General features: G+C 51.9%; 1 protein-coding gene across 1 annotated transcript in view; it reads right to left on the reverse strand.

Moving 5' to 3' along the window:
- The window catches only part of LOC119104761 (choline O-acetyltransferase), a gene marked incomplete at its 5' end in the record, with an annotated part of 25,971 nt that overhangs the window by 2,250 nt on the left and 10,297 nt on the right, over window positions 1–13,424 (reverse strand). Inside the window, 2 exon segments of the mRNA XM_037228482.1 lie at window positions 289–463; window positions 2,798–2,969. Coding sequence (XP_037084377.1) covers window positions 289–463; window positions 2,798–2,969 — 347 coding nt within the window.

The raw sequence follows: 13,424 nt of genomic DNA on the forward strand, positions 1-13,424 counted from the left end.
CGGCTGGGCCAAGTTACGTTTTGGAAAAGGTTGCTTTTAATCAAAATTGCAGCTGCATTGGTGGAATAATGCACATAAAAGGACGGGCCACTTCTGATCTTTCTCGCTTTTCAATACTGGCCTGCTAGTTGCAGACAAACAGTTAGATTTGGTTCTCAGTGAAGGGTTTAGAACCAGCAGCAACAGCTCGCGAAAATTAATGCACGCCGCCGTACACGAGGCACGTCATGTTCCGTGCGAGAGCTGGGAAATAATCATTTCACCGTTGATGAGGGCCTCCCAACCCACCGTTGATGAGGGCCTCTCGACTCTCGCCCCAGACTCGCCGGTCGTCTGACGTCAGCAGCGCCACCTGGCAAGAGTCAGGCGACTGCTCTGCCATCTGTTGGCAGCGACGCAACTGGAAGGCCAGCTCGTCGACCGTGAGAGGCTCCCAGTCCTCAGTCAGCGAAAGCTGAAATTGCTGTAAACGGAGAGGGCGTTTATTAATGGCAAATCTGAGTGAAGTCACAGCGAGCTATGTACGACATGGGGCTATGGGAGAGGGGGTATGCCCTCACTTTTAAGATTCAAACATCCTATTTATCGTGATACAAAGAAAAGACCGGCTTCAAAATGTGTGACCTTGCATTTTTTTTTCAAGCGTTGCCATGCCCATGAACGCACGCAAGCGTTTGTGAAAAATTTCGCTGCAGAGAAAGTTGAGGCGGGGAGGGACGGGCGGGGAAGGGACGGAAGGCGGGTAAGAACGGAAGACGGGAAGGAACGGGAAGCGGGGAGCGACAGGAATGGGTGTGTGGAAATCTCCCACATGTATCCCCCCAGAACAATTGGAAAGTGCTTCTTATGCCCCTAAGGGCAAAGTTGTGATTGTTGCATTGATGAGAAGGAAAAAGCACGTACGCGAAGCAGCGACAAAGTTTTTGTAGGGTTTCAATTGAGCCTCAGGACCCTCTTCGAGTATATCGATTGAACATTAAAAATGCTCCTTAGCTGTACTGCAAGAAGTTTAGAGCCCAACCGATGCATGCAGCCAGCCAATTAGAACGATTATTGCACAGAAATAGACAGCACATGGCTCGCGTCTATGCGTGGAGCATGCTGATCAAGATCAGAAGACGTCTAGCCGAGGCAGAAAATACCAGAAGATGGCTGGCCGAGACAGAAAATACCAGAAGATGGCTGGCCGAGGCAGAGAATACCAGAAGATGGCTGGCCGAGGCAGAAAATACCAGAAGATGACTGGCCGAGGCAGAAAACACCTCGCATCAACGTTAAGTTTTGCCCGTCGCGGAGGTTTTTTTCATTCCATTTCGTCTAGTGGGTACTTAAGGGAATTTATTGCTCCCTTTAGACGTTGTATCCTTGAATCTTTTGACGAGTGAAATTTAATTTTCTTAAGCTGTATCCAATAGCAACACATAAATACAAACAATATTTCTCCATGCTAACCATAACATTCGCTTGCCGGCATTTCCTTACAAACATTATATGTATATATATATATATATATATATATATATATATATATATATATATATATATATAGATGCATAGATATTAATCTGAAGTGCATCTCTATCAGAGACTGGAAGGTAATATATCACCACAGACCGAGCTCGACAAACATTGACTGGCTGCATGTAGCGGGTGGGTTACCCTACAGGTAGTTAAATCATCTTTTGACTTAACTAGAGGACGACTCGCTTGAGAGAAAGCCAGGCAAAGGTTCTATGCTAAATTAAGAAAATGTGATACATTTGGGTGCCCTCAGGCAGAGCAGCATGGCAACGTTAATCCCAGAACAGACCACCCACGGTGCCCGCAACGACTGCTCTGAAGCCCTTACCACTTACAGTTCAACTCACCAAGGACTAGTATAGTCCAGACAGGCCAAGAGCGTCCCTCTGACATACGGCACTTCCAGGAAACAGCACTCTCCTTCCAAGTCGTAACTCGCTTCCGCGGCGTTTACGACCGAGTTACGACACGCCTTTTTACGACGGCGGGAGGAGAGGGCTCACCAAGATCGGGCGCTCGCTCCGGTGCCCCCTCGTCCCCGGGGAGAGATAGCAGCACCAGGATAGCGGCAAACAAGTGGCAGTTTTGTGCGGGGAAGGGTTTTTGCATGCAGATGGGAAAGGAGGGCACAGTGATCCACGAGAGGAGGCTGAAGCGGGCTCTGGTGTCTGTCGCAAGGCTGGTCCAAAGCGATGGCGCGCGTTTGACGTAAAAGTGGTGCGTCTCTAGCAGGCAGACAGCCAAAATTTTCCGCGGGAACAAATGAGAAATTTTCTCCAAGATCCTACGAAAATCAGCCGAATGTTGTGAGAGATTAACCAGTACCTAATGTAACAACCTTGGTTCAAGGAGAGGGCCACGGCCCCTTACCCATCCCTTCATCTACAGTCCCGGCCTCTGGAAAATTGTTATTGGCGTAAATAGCAACAAGGTTGGGTAGCATTTCCGCATCCGTGCAACAACATAATCCCGCTTATTACAGTATAGTTGCTATGAACACCACCACAAAGGCGATGTTACGTGGTCGTTCTAAAATACTTTCGTTTGCTCCAGTCATTCTTGGCGTGCATCCTGCTGCCGACATGTCATAGCCGATGTGCTATTCGTTGCATGCCAAGTCCAGGAATGGTCCTGTTCTGAACTGATGGAAGTCACGACTGCTTAGCCGCATTCAGAAGTTGCGATGGGATGACCTTTCATGCCTTCGCCTCCTTCAACCGCAACCCGCTGTCGACAGCGCTTATACGCCGCGAGCTTTGCCTGACCGGTGCCCCACCTGTCCGCCGCAGCAGACCATGATGTACTGCGCCTGCGCACTGCTCGTGTCCAGCTGATAGTCACGTGACCGCCCCGGGCGCCGGTAGGTGGTCATGACGCGATGATACTGCTCCATGCAGAGCGGCTGGCCCTTGTCACGTGACGAGCAGCGGTCGATTGGCAGGCCGACGCTGTGGGAGGGGGGAGGGGGCGTGGTCAGACAGAGGTGCGTCCATGAGCCGACGCTGTGGGAGGGGGGAGGGGGCGTGGTCAGCCAGAGGTGCGTCCATGAGTCGACGCTGTGGGGAGGGGGAGGGGACGTAGTCAACCAGAGGTGCGTCCATGAGCCGACGCTGTGGGAGAGGGGAGGGGACGTGGTCAGCCAGAGGCGCGTCCATGGGCCGACGTTGCGGGAGCGGGAGGGGGCGTGATCGGCCAGAGGTGCGTCCATGAGCCGACGCTGTGGGAGGGGGGAGGGGACGTGGTCAGCCAGAGGTGCGTCCATGAGTCGACGCTGCGGGAGCGGGAGGGGGCGTGGTCAGCCAGAGGCGGGTCCATGGACCGACGCTGCGGGAGCGGGAGGGGGCGTGGTCAGCCAGAGGTGCGTCCATGAGTCGACGCTGCGGGAGCGGGAGGGGGCGTGGTCAGCCAGAGGCGGGTCCATGGACCGACGCTGCGGAAGCGGGAGGGGGCGTGGTCGGCCAGACGCATGTCCCTGAGCCGACGCCGCGGGAGCGGGAGGGGGCGTGGTCAGCCGGAGGCGCGTCCCTGAGCCGACGCTGTGGAAGGGGTGTGGTCAGCCAGAGGCGCGTCCCTGAACACTCGGAAGGGGGATGTTACGGGTAGGGGGGAGGCAGTTGACTTTAGCAAAGCCACACGCGAACGAATAAGTTTTTTATCCGAGAAGTTCTTGCAAAACTTGGAGGGCGTGCATGGAATGGGTTGGACTTGAGATCCTGAACTAGTGACGTCACTGGGCACTAAGAAACTTTCTCGTTCTCTGCCGTCCAAATGTGCTGACTTTGAGGGTTATGCAATGTGTTTGGTACCGTATGCCACTTTTTCCAAATGAGACCGACGAGACAGTTCTATCGGATTTCCTGCTAGCTCGCTCCTGCTCTTCCCGAAAATATTTGTTTAGGCTGCTTTAGTCCATATCACTATGCATAGGTACACTGTAAACCCAAACTAACAATTTTCAGCAGTTTAAGTAACAATAGCATTGAGTAATCACCAACTATTGCTGCAAGAAGAGGTTTTTGCTGATCTTCTTAGTTTTTTGCTCTCAACGTTGATGTTTTGTTCTCAAATCTGCTTTTTTGCTGGAAAAGTGGCAAGTACACACCAGGCCCGGAACGGCCGGTAGCAAGCAACTCGGGCCTTCCCGCATAGCTATACCATATATCCGGAAGTATCGCGCTCCAACCCCTACCATTCTCACCAATACCATCGGAATCAGTAAGACGATGTCTAAAACCTTCTCACCCTTAGTAAAGATGTTCCATGCATGTAGAATTTCTATCACTCACATCAAATGATCAAAGGGTATCCGGGAATGCTTTGAGATGTTGCGGAAATGCTCCAAGGCATTCGCTGCATATCAAACGTCCATAAGACTGGAGGAAAGGTTTTCTGGGGTCAGAATATACGCAATTTAGAGCCCAATGCTCGAACAACATCGCATTGCCAAATGTTGCCAATAACTCTGCCGCAATCGTGGAGCGGAAAATGAGGGCATTCAGACCGATTTGACGGCGAAATTCGTCGGCAGTTTCGTAAGCGACGCGAAGCGACACCGACGCCTCGCTCAGGAACAACTGGTCGGCAACATTCCTTCCGGGACCCGACCGCTGCAGTGGTCCTGCCCACCTGCTCTGATGATTGGCATCCTGCCAAAACGCGAATGCATCTGTTGGAGCTGAGATGTCGGAAACGTTGTCTTAACAATTTTTTATGGCTTCATGATGATATCATTTTGCAACCTGCAGTTAGTATGTCCAATTTTGTATACGTTAACAGCATACTTTGATAGTAACCATGCGGCAAATATTTGCATATACTGACCGCCATGTGTTGTTCCGTGAAACACACGGATCCTCGATAGCGTTTCGATCGAGAGCCTTTGGCGCTGATCATTTTCACACGGCCATGCTCTAACCAGTGGACAACAGGACAACGGGTTATTGAATAGGTGGATGCTACTACAAACCGAACCCGAACAGAAAACTTATTAGCTACTACCTGCCTGAATGGGCATTACGATCACCTCAAAATGACACACACACATACACACTCGACTGCCACCTGATTAGCTCACCGAAATCTAAAAAAATAATTTAGGGAATTATGCATGCGGATGTCATGCAACGTGTCAAGCAGTTGCTGCGTATTCTGCCAACCTCGCCTTGGCTTGCTGGGCGATTGCTTTTGGTCTACCCCATACAATTTAAAACGCGCCACCCCTTCCGTCCCTTCCAAAAACCACACCATCAAAACCCCACCACACCCCCACCCAACACCCAGCCTCCCCCTCCCTGCGGCAGGCGCCACCCCGCCTCCGAGCTTTTCCCGCTTCCGTGGGCCGGCTCGCCGCCGCCGGCCGCGTTAGTGCGCGATGAGGCCGCGGCGCGGCGCCACCGGTCCGATCGATAGCCGACCGCCGATCCATCCGGGCTGGCCTGGACCGCCGCCAGCCGGGGAAATGACCAGAGGATCGCGGTGCCAGCCGCGAAATTACCTGTTTTGGCGGCGGGGGGAGGGGGGCGCACCGACGCCGGCCAGGGCACGCGGCCCGGGTGGGCACCGGCAGGGGGCGGGGCGCAGATGGTCCGGAGCTACCGCGCGAAACGCGCGCGGGTGCTGCGGGTAGGAGGTGTTGTGGGTGCTTTTCCTGCGACGCTAAATCGATTGGCATGGAAAGGCGGCTGATTGTTGACGATTTAAGTCGTCGAATAGTGCTTTTTACCTTGGCAGGTTATTTTGCTTGGATTTCAAATTTACGCAATTGCCTTCGCATGTTGGTTGCACGGTGCATATATGTGGTCCATCGAGTACCCAACATATACCCGAGTACGCGGTGGTTAAAAACAAGTTCTAGACGATGGCACGTTTCGGAACGCGCAGTGTATTAATCGATTTGGAATGCGTGATCAATGACGCCACATCAGCAAGAGCCCAAATCCAGGGCAATCGTGGTTCGTATCGCAAGATGCCTCGCATTTCAACCACGCAGACCAGAACGGGAGGCGGGGCAACTTGGTCTTCACAAAGACAGGCTCATGGTCATGTTCATTCAATTCAGAAACGAACGCGAGGCTGGAAGTTGTGCTCAGTGGTTGCAGGCGTGGGGCTGGGAAAATCCATTCATGTAACTGAGTTAGGTCCCAGGCAGCGGCAGCGCCGAAGAAAATCTCACGCCCCACCCCCCCCCCCAACGTCACACACAATCAAGTACGAACAACGCGCCCGCGGAGCCCATCTTACAGCAACGCATCGCAGGACATCACGAAAAGTTCGACCCAGCTCGTGAACACTGGCAGCTCCCTCTCACACCTATGCGCACCGCGCTCCCCCACCCCTAACCAACGCGTCACCGTCTCACAACAAAGCCGTTCAAACACGCAAGGACCTGGGACGCAAGCCCTGCGGCAGCCCGCAGCGGCCGACGAAGGGTGGGGCCTCCGCCCACCCCCGAGGCGCCGACCATCGTCGGGGGTGTTGGTGGCCGCCATTTTGAGCCGTCAGCGTCATTCCCCGTGGTTTCTGCCGCCCGCTGGCGGAGGCAGGAGATGAAAAGCGTGGGGGGAGGGGGGGTGTCTTGGTGATGCAAAGACGTCGGAAGTAAATGCTATCGGTACATATTATGGCGGGTAGCTATTACCCCGGTAGAGCAGCGTAGGCTCCAGCAGTATGGCACACAGGCGTGCCTGAGCTTTGATGAAATAGGATTTTCTACTGACACGGACAGCACCAAACCTCGCTATCCTAAACTTCCTACTGGCACGCACATCACCAAACCCCGCTATCCTTAACTTCCTGCTGGCACGGACATCACCAGATCTCGCTATCCTTAACTTCCTGCTGGCACGGACATCACCAGATCTCGCTATCCTTACCTTCCTACTGGCAAGGACATCACCAAACCTCGCTATCCTTACCTTCCTACTGGCAACGACATCACCAAACCCCGCTATCCTTACCTTCCTTCTGGCAAGGACATCACCAAACCTCGCTATCCTTACCTTCCTACTGGCAACGACATCACCAAACCCCACTATCCTAAACTTCCTTCTCGCAAGGGCATCGCCAAACCTCGGTATCCTTAACTTCCTACTGTCAGGGACATCAGTCTTCGCTCTCCTTAACCTTCTGGCACAGACATCACCAAACTCCGCTATTCTAAAATGAATCCATCGTCGTTCACAAAGTTAGTACAATACACGGCGCATAGCCGCGCGATTCACCAAGTTTTGTTGCTGCCCGGGTTTGCCTTTTCAAGTCATTTTTTCGAGTCAAGTCAATCTTTTTCAGTCTTCCAGTGACTTTTTCAGTCTTTTTCAGCTCTTCAGTCTTTTTCAAGCCAAGTCAATTTATTACTCCACAAACCCTGTGCACAGACGAAACTTGCATTGATGACGACGGTTGATACAGCCTTGTAAGTTGAGAGCTCGCCAGCGTAATTAATCCTTCAATCATCCCCAGCAAGATATAAAACCAAGATGCACACCTTTGTGCTTCAGAAGCCAGCTAAGTTTGAAGCACTCACTGTGCGAATCATACATAGAGGACGAAATAAGTGAGCATATCGACGCATTATCCCGCACTACTGGTGAAATGTAAATTCTGGATATATGGTCGAAAGGCAGCTCAAAAATAATACGACACGACTTCCGTTAAGATACACCTCAAGGCTTCGGGACCACAAACCTTCCCATTTCCTCAGTCTGACACGAAAACGTATTCGATACCAACTTTCATATTCAGCGCACAATACACACCAAGCACCTGGAATGACCGAAAATCGATGGCGCAGCCTATGCCACATTGCAGTTTACCGATTACGTGTCACGTTATCATCCAGGCTAACCGAGCATCGTCCATGCGGAAGTTCGATGGCGCTACGGCCGTTGGCGCGCCGGGCGGCGAGGCGGTGTACAGCTGCCCCGCACTCCTGAAAGTTACGCCCAACTCCAGCGACCGCCCGCGGCAAACATGGCCGTTATGAATGGCTGGCCACAGCTGCTCGGGCCGCTGCCAGCCATTCTCAGTAGTGTCCAGGCGCCACCCGCCTGCTGCGGACCTCAGCTGGCTAAAAGCAGGCGGACACCAGCGGCCAGCAAGTTCTGCTGCCTGCCTGCGCTTCCGTGATGCCAACGTCACGCGAACACATTTGGTAGTCTGGCAGCCGAGCGCCGGTCACGACACTCTGGACGTCACGGCGGCGAGGCGGAGCGCCGGAAGGAGCGGGCGGCTGAAGCACAGCTGGCAATCAGGCATGCGATGAAACACAGCTGGCAGCCAGGCCGGAAAGTATAACGTGAAGCTTATAAAAGATTGTTTATTTGGCCTGCAACTGGTGGACCACTCGGAGTCTTCTTGCACGTTCCCAGTTCGCCTAGGGGCGCTCTTGCCGAAGCGCTCCTTTGCCGACTCGTGCGCATGTTTCCCACGAATACTGCGTATCAAACGTCCACATTTTGGACGATTACGCATTAATGCAGTAGTAATAAATGTCAAGTGTAGTTAAAATGGAGGAAAGCTGAGGCCTCATCAGCTGCGTTAGGACTCTTCAGCCTCCAAGCAATGCTCTCGCAATTGCCAATTTCTGAATCGAGTCCGGTTTGAATCGATGTCGCCTGCCTATCTTCCGATCCAGTCCGATCTGATTCACAAACTAATTTCCAGTTCGCGGATTTATCCACTTCGTTTGGAGCAGTGAATGAATATGGTAGAGTAGCAGGCCCTCTACCAGAATAGTAAAATCCTTTCCTGAGGTGGAGTCGTGTGGTTTGAACAGGTGGGGCAAGGCCATCAGGCTCCTTCGAAGGAAGCTCGTTCCACGTGTGTTTGTTCGTGCTCTTTGGTACTCCTGGATGCAAGAAGTAACTACAAGCTGTGTTCTATGCTTAAAGTCCCTATCAAGTCCCTATCCTCGACATATACTCTACATCTACAAATGTTCTGCAAGTCTATATCTACAAATACTCTGCATGTCCATACCTACAAATACTGTGCATGTCGATACAGCTATGCTAGCTTGATCCGGGCGGCGCACCCAACGGGCCTGACAGGTCACTGACCTAGCCTCGGCCGTCGTTGAAGGAGCCTAGCTTTGCCAGCAATTAGCCGGCGGTCAATACATGCCAGTCGCTAGGGATCGCGACCAAAACATCTCATCAAATGGGGGCGCCTGAAGGGAGACAAAAGTCTAGAGGTGTGGTCAGGTGGTTACACTATGGAGGCTTCCTCGCAATGGTGTTCTACATAATTGTTTGTCCCTTTGCACCCCACTGTTTTCACTACAGGAATGAAATAGTATCCCTGACCGAGCGCCAGGCACCCAAAACTGTTCATCTTGTGCTCGGGTTCGTAACTGACCAATGACGGCCCGCTAACGCGTAGTCCAGCCTGCATCCCCTTCAGTCGCACATGAATGTCAAATGCAGATTGTAAACACATAAATCCATTGAAGAAGTCCGTTCTCTAAGACAGGAACGACGAAGAGAACGGGTCCTAACGCCACGCAAATAAGCAACGACACCACTAAACCACAAAACGGCGCCAAACAACGCCGCAGACCCCGAGCGAGATCTCTTCCGTCAATGGCACGATCCGGTCGCTAAAGGAGAGGGGGATCCCCAGGGGGGGAGGGGGAGGAGGGGGGGGGGGGGGCTGCTGCACCACTCTCCCGGCATCGGAGACAGATGGGTCCGGTCGCGAGCGATGGCTTCTGACGCGCTTCCTCAAGCCACGGGGTCGTCGATCTCCTGACGGTGGCGGTCGGCTCAATTAACCGAAAAGGTCACGCGGCGTGCGACGGAGCGCCCCCTGGGGCGTTACGTAACCGCCGCCACGTGCGGGGCACGGCAGGAGCGGATGGGACTGGCTCAGCCAGCGTCGTGTTCGGGAGAACTTCATCGCAGCACCTGGCAGCTTGGCAAGCGCCCGCCTCGCTATAGACAGATGACACGGGCTTCCCTGGGCGCCAAGTTTCACTTACGTCCCACTTAACTTGCATTCACAATGAGCTGGGAGAAGTCCTGTGTGGTGGTTTCCGTCTGGTTACAGCGGAGCGATGGCCTCGCAGGAGGGAGGGCCTTGCTCAGGGGCCTATCGCGAGCCGGATGCACTACTCTAGTGCATTAGTGCACCTCTAGTACCAGGCCTTATCATCCCGGCATTGGGATGCCGCGATTCCGGGACTCTATGAATTGCGGATTATGGCAATAGAAGGTCTCGTGATTCCCATGACATTTTTCCAATACAAAAGCATGCTTTAAAAAAGTGTCGCTGTCAGCATGTGGAGAACAGCAAAGAAGCTAGCAATGTTCAAGGTGCGAAATAAATAATTCGTGTGGCTTTATGTCTAAAATTGATATTGCACCTTGCCAGTTCTCGTAAAAGCTGGTTGCGCTCTGCAACTATGAGAGCTATACCCGGCATCATCTTACACCATGCCAGTCAGGCACCGTCCCCTTCTGCACGTGCCGCAACAACCCACAGTACCCGAGGACATGCGATACCGATTGGCGAGTCGGTGCGGGGCGGGCGTCGTGCCTGTGAGCGAGCATATCCTGTGGCTCAGTTAGTAGCTGTGGCTCGTGGCTGAGTAACCCATGAGGCCACTGTATAAGGCTCGTGACTGCTTGACCCATGAGGTCAGTGTCTGTGGCTCGTGGCCGCGTGATCCATGACGTCACTGTCTGCGGCTCGTAGGTGACCGACTCATGGAGTTGGAGTCTGTGGCTCGTGGTTGCGTGACCCGTGAGGTCACTGTCTGCGCCTCCTGACTGACTGACTCATGAAGTTGCTGCCTGTGGCTCATGGCTGCGTGACCCATGAGGTCACCGTCTGTGGCTCGTGGCTGACTGACCCACGAGGATACCGTCTGTGGCTCGTGGCTGCTTGACCCATAAGGCCACCGTCTGTGGCTCGTGGCTGAGTGGCCCATTAGGCGGGCAGGGCGCCCTAGGACATCGTTAGTGAGTGGTATGCTTTTTTGAGAACCCAGCGCTGATAAACAGTTGTTGAATTTAGGGGAAGCACAGTGTAGGAACATTTTCTTGGAAGTCAGGATAGCAGTACAGAAAAATAGGTGATCTTTGAGAAAATGCTGCAGAGATCCGGCGGTTGCGCAAAAGGACTTGATGTCCTCCTCAGGAATAAGCATGACAGTAGGGGTGTTGCTGGACCATCGCGATGCAGGGAGACACCGGAGAGTTCCGGAAAAGCTCATGAGGTCTTAAAGCCAGGCCACAATTCGTGTGCGTCCGAGATCAAATTTCTAATTCTTATTCATGGGCCCGGGGCCATAACGCAAGAGCTCTGGCAAAAGGCAAGAACAAGGCAAAGAGAACTGGCCTGTCTCAGGAAATGCATGCGTGATAGCGCCGACCTACAGCTGGCTCAAGAACATAGCTCCCACAAAACTTGAGTCGGAACGAGCGAACTCAACTGCCGGGAAAATCGGCACAAAAGTGCGGTCGAGTCTCTGGTGACGAGACCGGTGACAGGCTTTTCTTTTTTGAAGTGCATCCTCACGAGCAAGTGAACCTAGTGTGTCCAGATGTGACCAGTGAGCTATGTGACCAGTGACATTCTGCTGACCGGGCTAGCATAGGCAGATCCACTGGATCCCGATTCGAAATATCACCAGCAAACATATGACTGTAATTTGCATGCCTTACATGGCATGGAGCGAGGAGCACAAAAGTCTTTTGTACGTATTTCACATGTGCGAAATAACCCAAAGCCCTAGCAAACCTTGAAGCCCGTAGCTTCACCATCGCCGTATTTTACGTTCTTGATACTAAGTTTTAGCGAAAGCCCACGTATTCGATGCTAAATAATGACGTGATAAGCACAAAGCGCTAGATAGCAAAGTCGTTGTTTTCAGTCATTTTCAGTTTCAAATGATTTTTAGGTTTCTCATACACCATAATATGACAGCTATTCTGGCAGCATCTTTCAAGAACTATCAAAACTGTGTATTACCGAAAATACAGAAATCTACGCGCAGCAAAATATCTTAAATGTGTCGTAGGACCTGAGCTTATGCGATGAATAACTGTAACGAAAAAGTCATGAAATAGCATTTACAACTTGTAGAAGTCGCAATGTTTACGTTATCCGTACGACGAAGTTACCAAAACGCACTCTGTTGGGATTTGGGAATATGGTATATTGAATATCCTTAATCATCATGCTCACACACGCCCATACGCACACACACACACACACACACACACACACACACACACACACACACACACACACACACACCACACACACACACACACACACACACACACACACACACACACACACACACACACACACACACACACACACACACACACACACACACACACACACATGTATATATATATATATATATATATATATATATATATATATATAAAGACATCCTAAATCATTACCTATTCGTGGGGACATTAGCCCTATTCGGGCACAATTAGCTCTTGAACCAAGCGATGCCGCTATTTCCAAAATGATTTGGGGAAATACCGCCTCTGTTTTCCCCTCAACCCAAGACTCAGCAAGCGGCCCACTAACTACCACCGCTCACAAACGGAACAAAAGCCTAAGACATGGCAGCATTTGGCAGCACCGCCGTTATCATATCTGGCAGCCATACATCGCCACCCGCCGCCCGGCTCCACCCCCGCCAGGAAAATGGAGGCTGCCGAGATCAATCGTGCCGACGCCGTCAGCTGGCGCCTTCTGCTGTCGCCCGAACTTCTGCTGCCGCGCGTGCTCTTTGGGACTTCTGCGTGTGGAGAGTTCGCAGCGGCGATGAATGACTTTATGCTAGAGGCGAGATTAGTTATGGAAATATCATGCAACTAAGTGCAGCAGCCAGTAAGACACCCTTGCGCCGCGAAATGAACCAGGTGGTGGCAGCCGTCTTGCATTTTCAGGCATAATCGTGTGAAGTCTGGTAACAGAACCTAATCTAATCGACCCAGAGCTTTTGAAAACCAATATCAATGGGTCTGAGGGTTGTATAACAAAGTTCGTTCCGAAACCGTTGTCTTAAGGCTCCGCCAGCTAATTATGAAATATAATGTCGGGTGGAAACAGCTGTTTTGCGGAATTGATAAGAAGTAGCTCACAAATTTTCAGCAAAATGCAAGGCCGAAACATTCACGAAAGTTAAGATTTTCATGAGGTACTAATGGATAAGACAGAAGTGATAGCCCTGTTCTCCGGAGAAAAACCAGGAGAAGGGAGATATAGGTGGGTTAATATTTCGGCAACACGCCTTTATCGAAACAATGGCAGAAATGAATTGATGCTATAATTCATGATTCACTTTTACTATTGTCTCGATAAAGGCATGTTGCCGCCATATCAACCCATCTATATTTCCTTTCTCCTTTTTTCTTTTCTCCGAGGAATAGGGG

Source organism: Pollicipes pollicipes, unplaced genomic scaffold, assembly GCF_011947565.3.
Source record: "Pollicipes pollicipes isolate AB1234 unplaced genomic scaffold, Ppol_2.1 Scaffold_6052;HRSCAF=7182_pilon_pilon_pilon, whole genome shotgun sequence".
Taxonomy (NCBI): domain Eukaryota; kingdom Metazoa; phylum Arthropoda; class Thecostraca; order Pollicipedomorpha; family Pollicipedidae; genus Pollicipes; species Pollicipes pollicipes.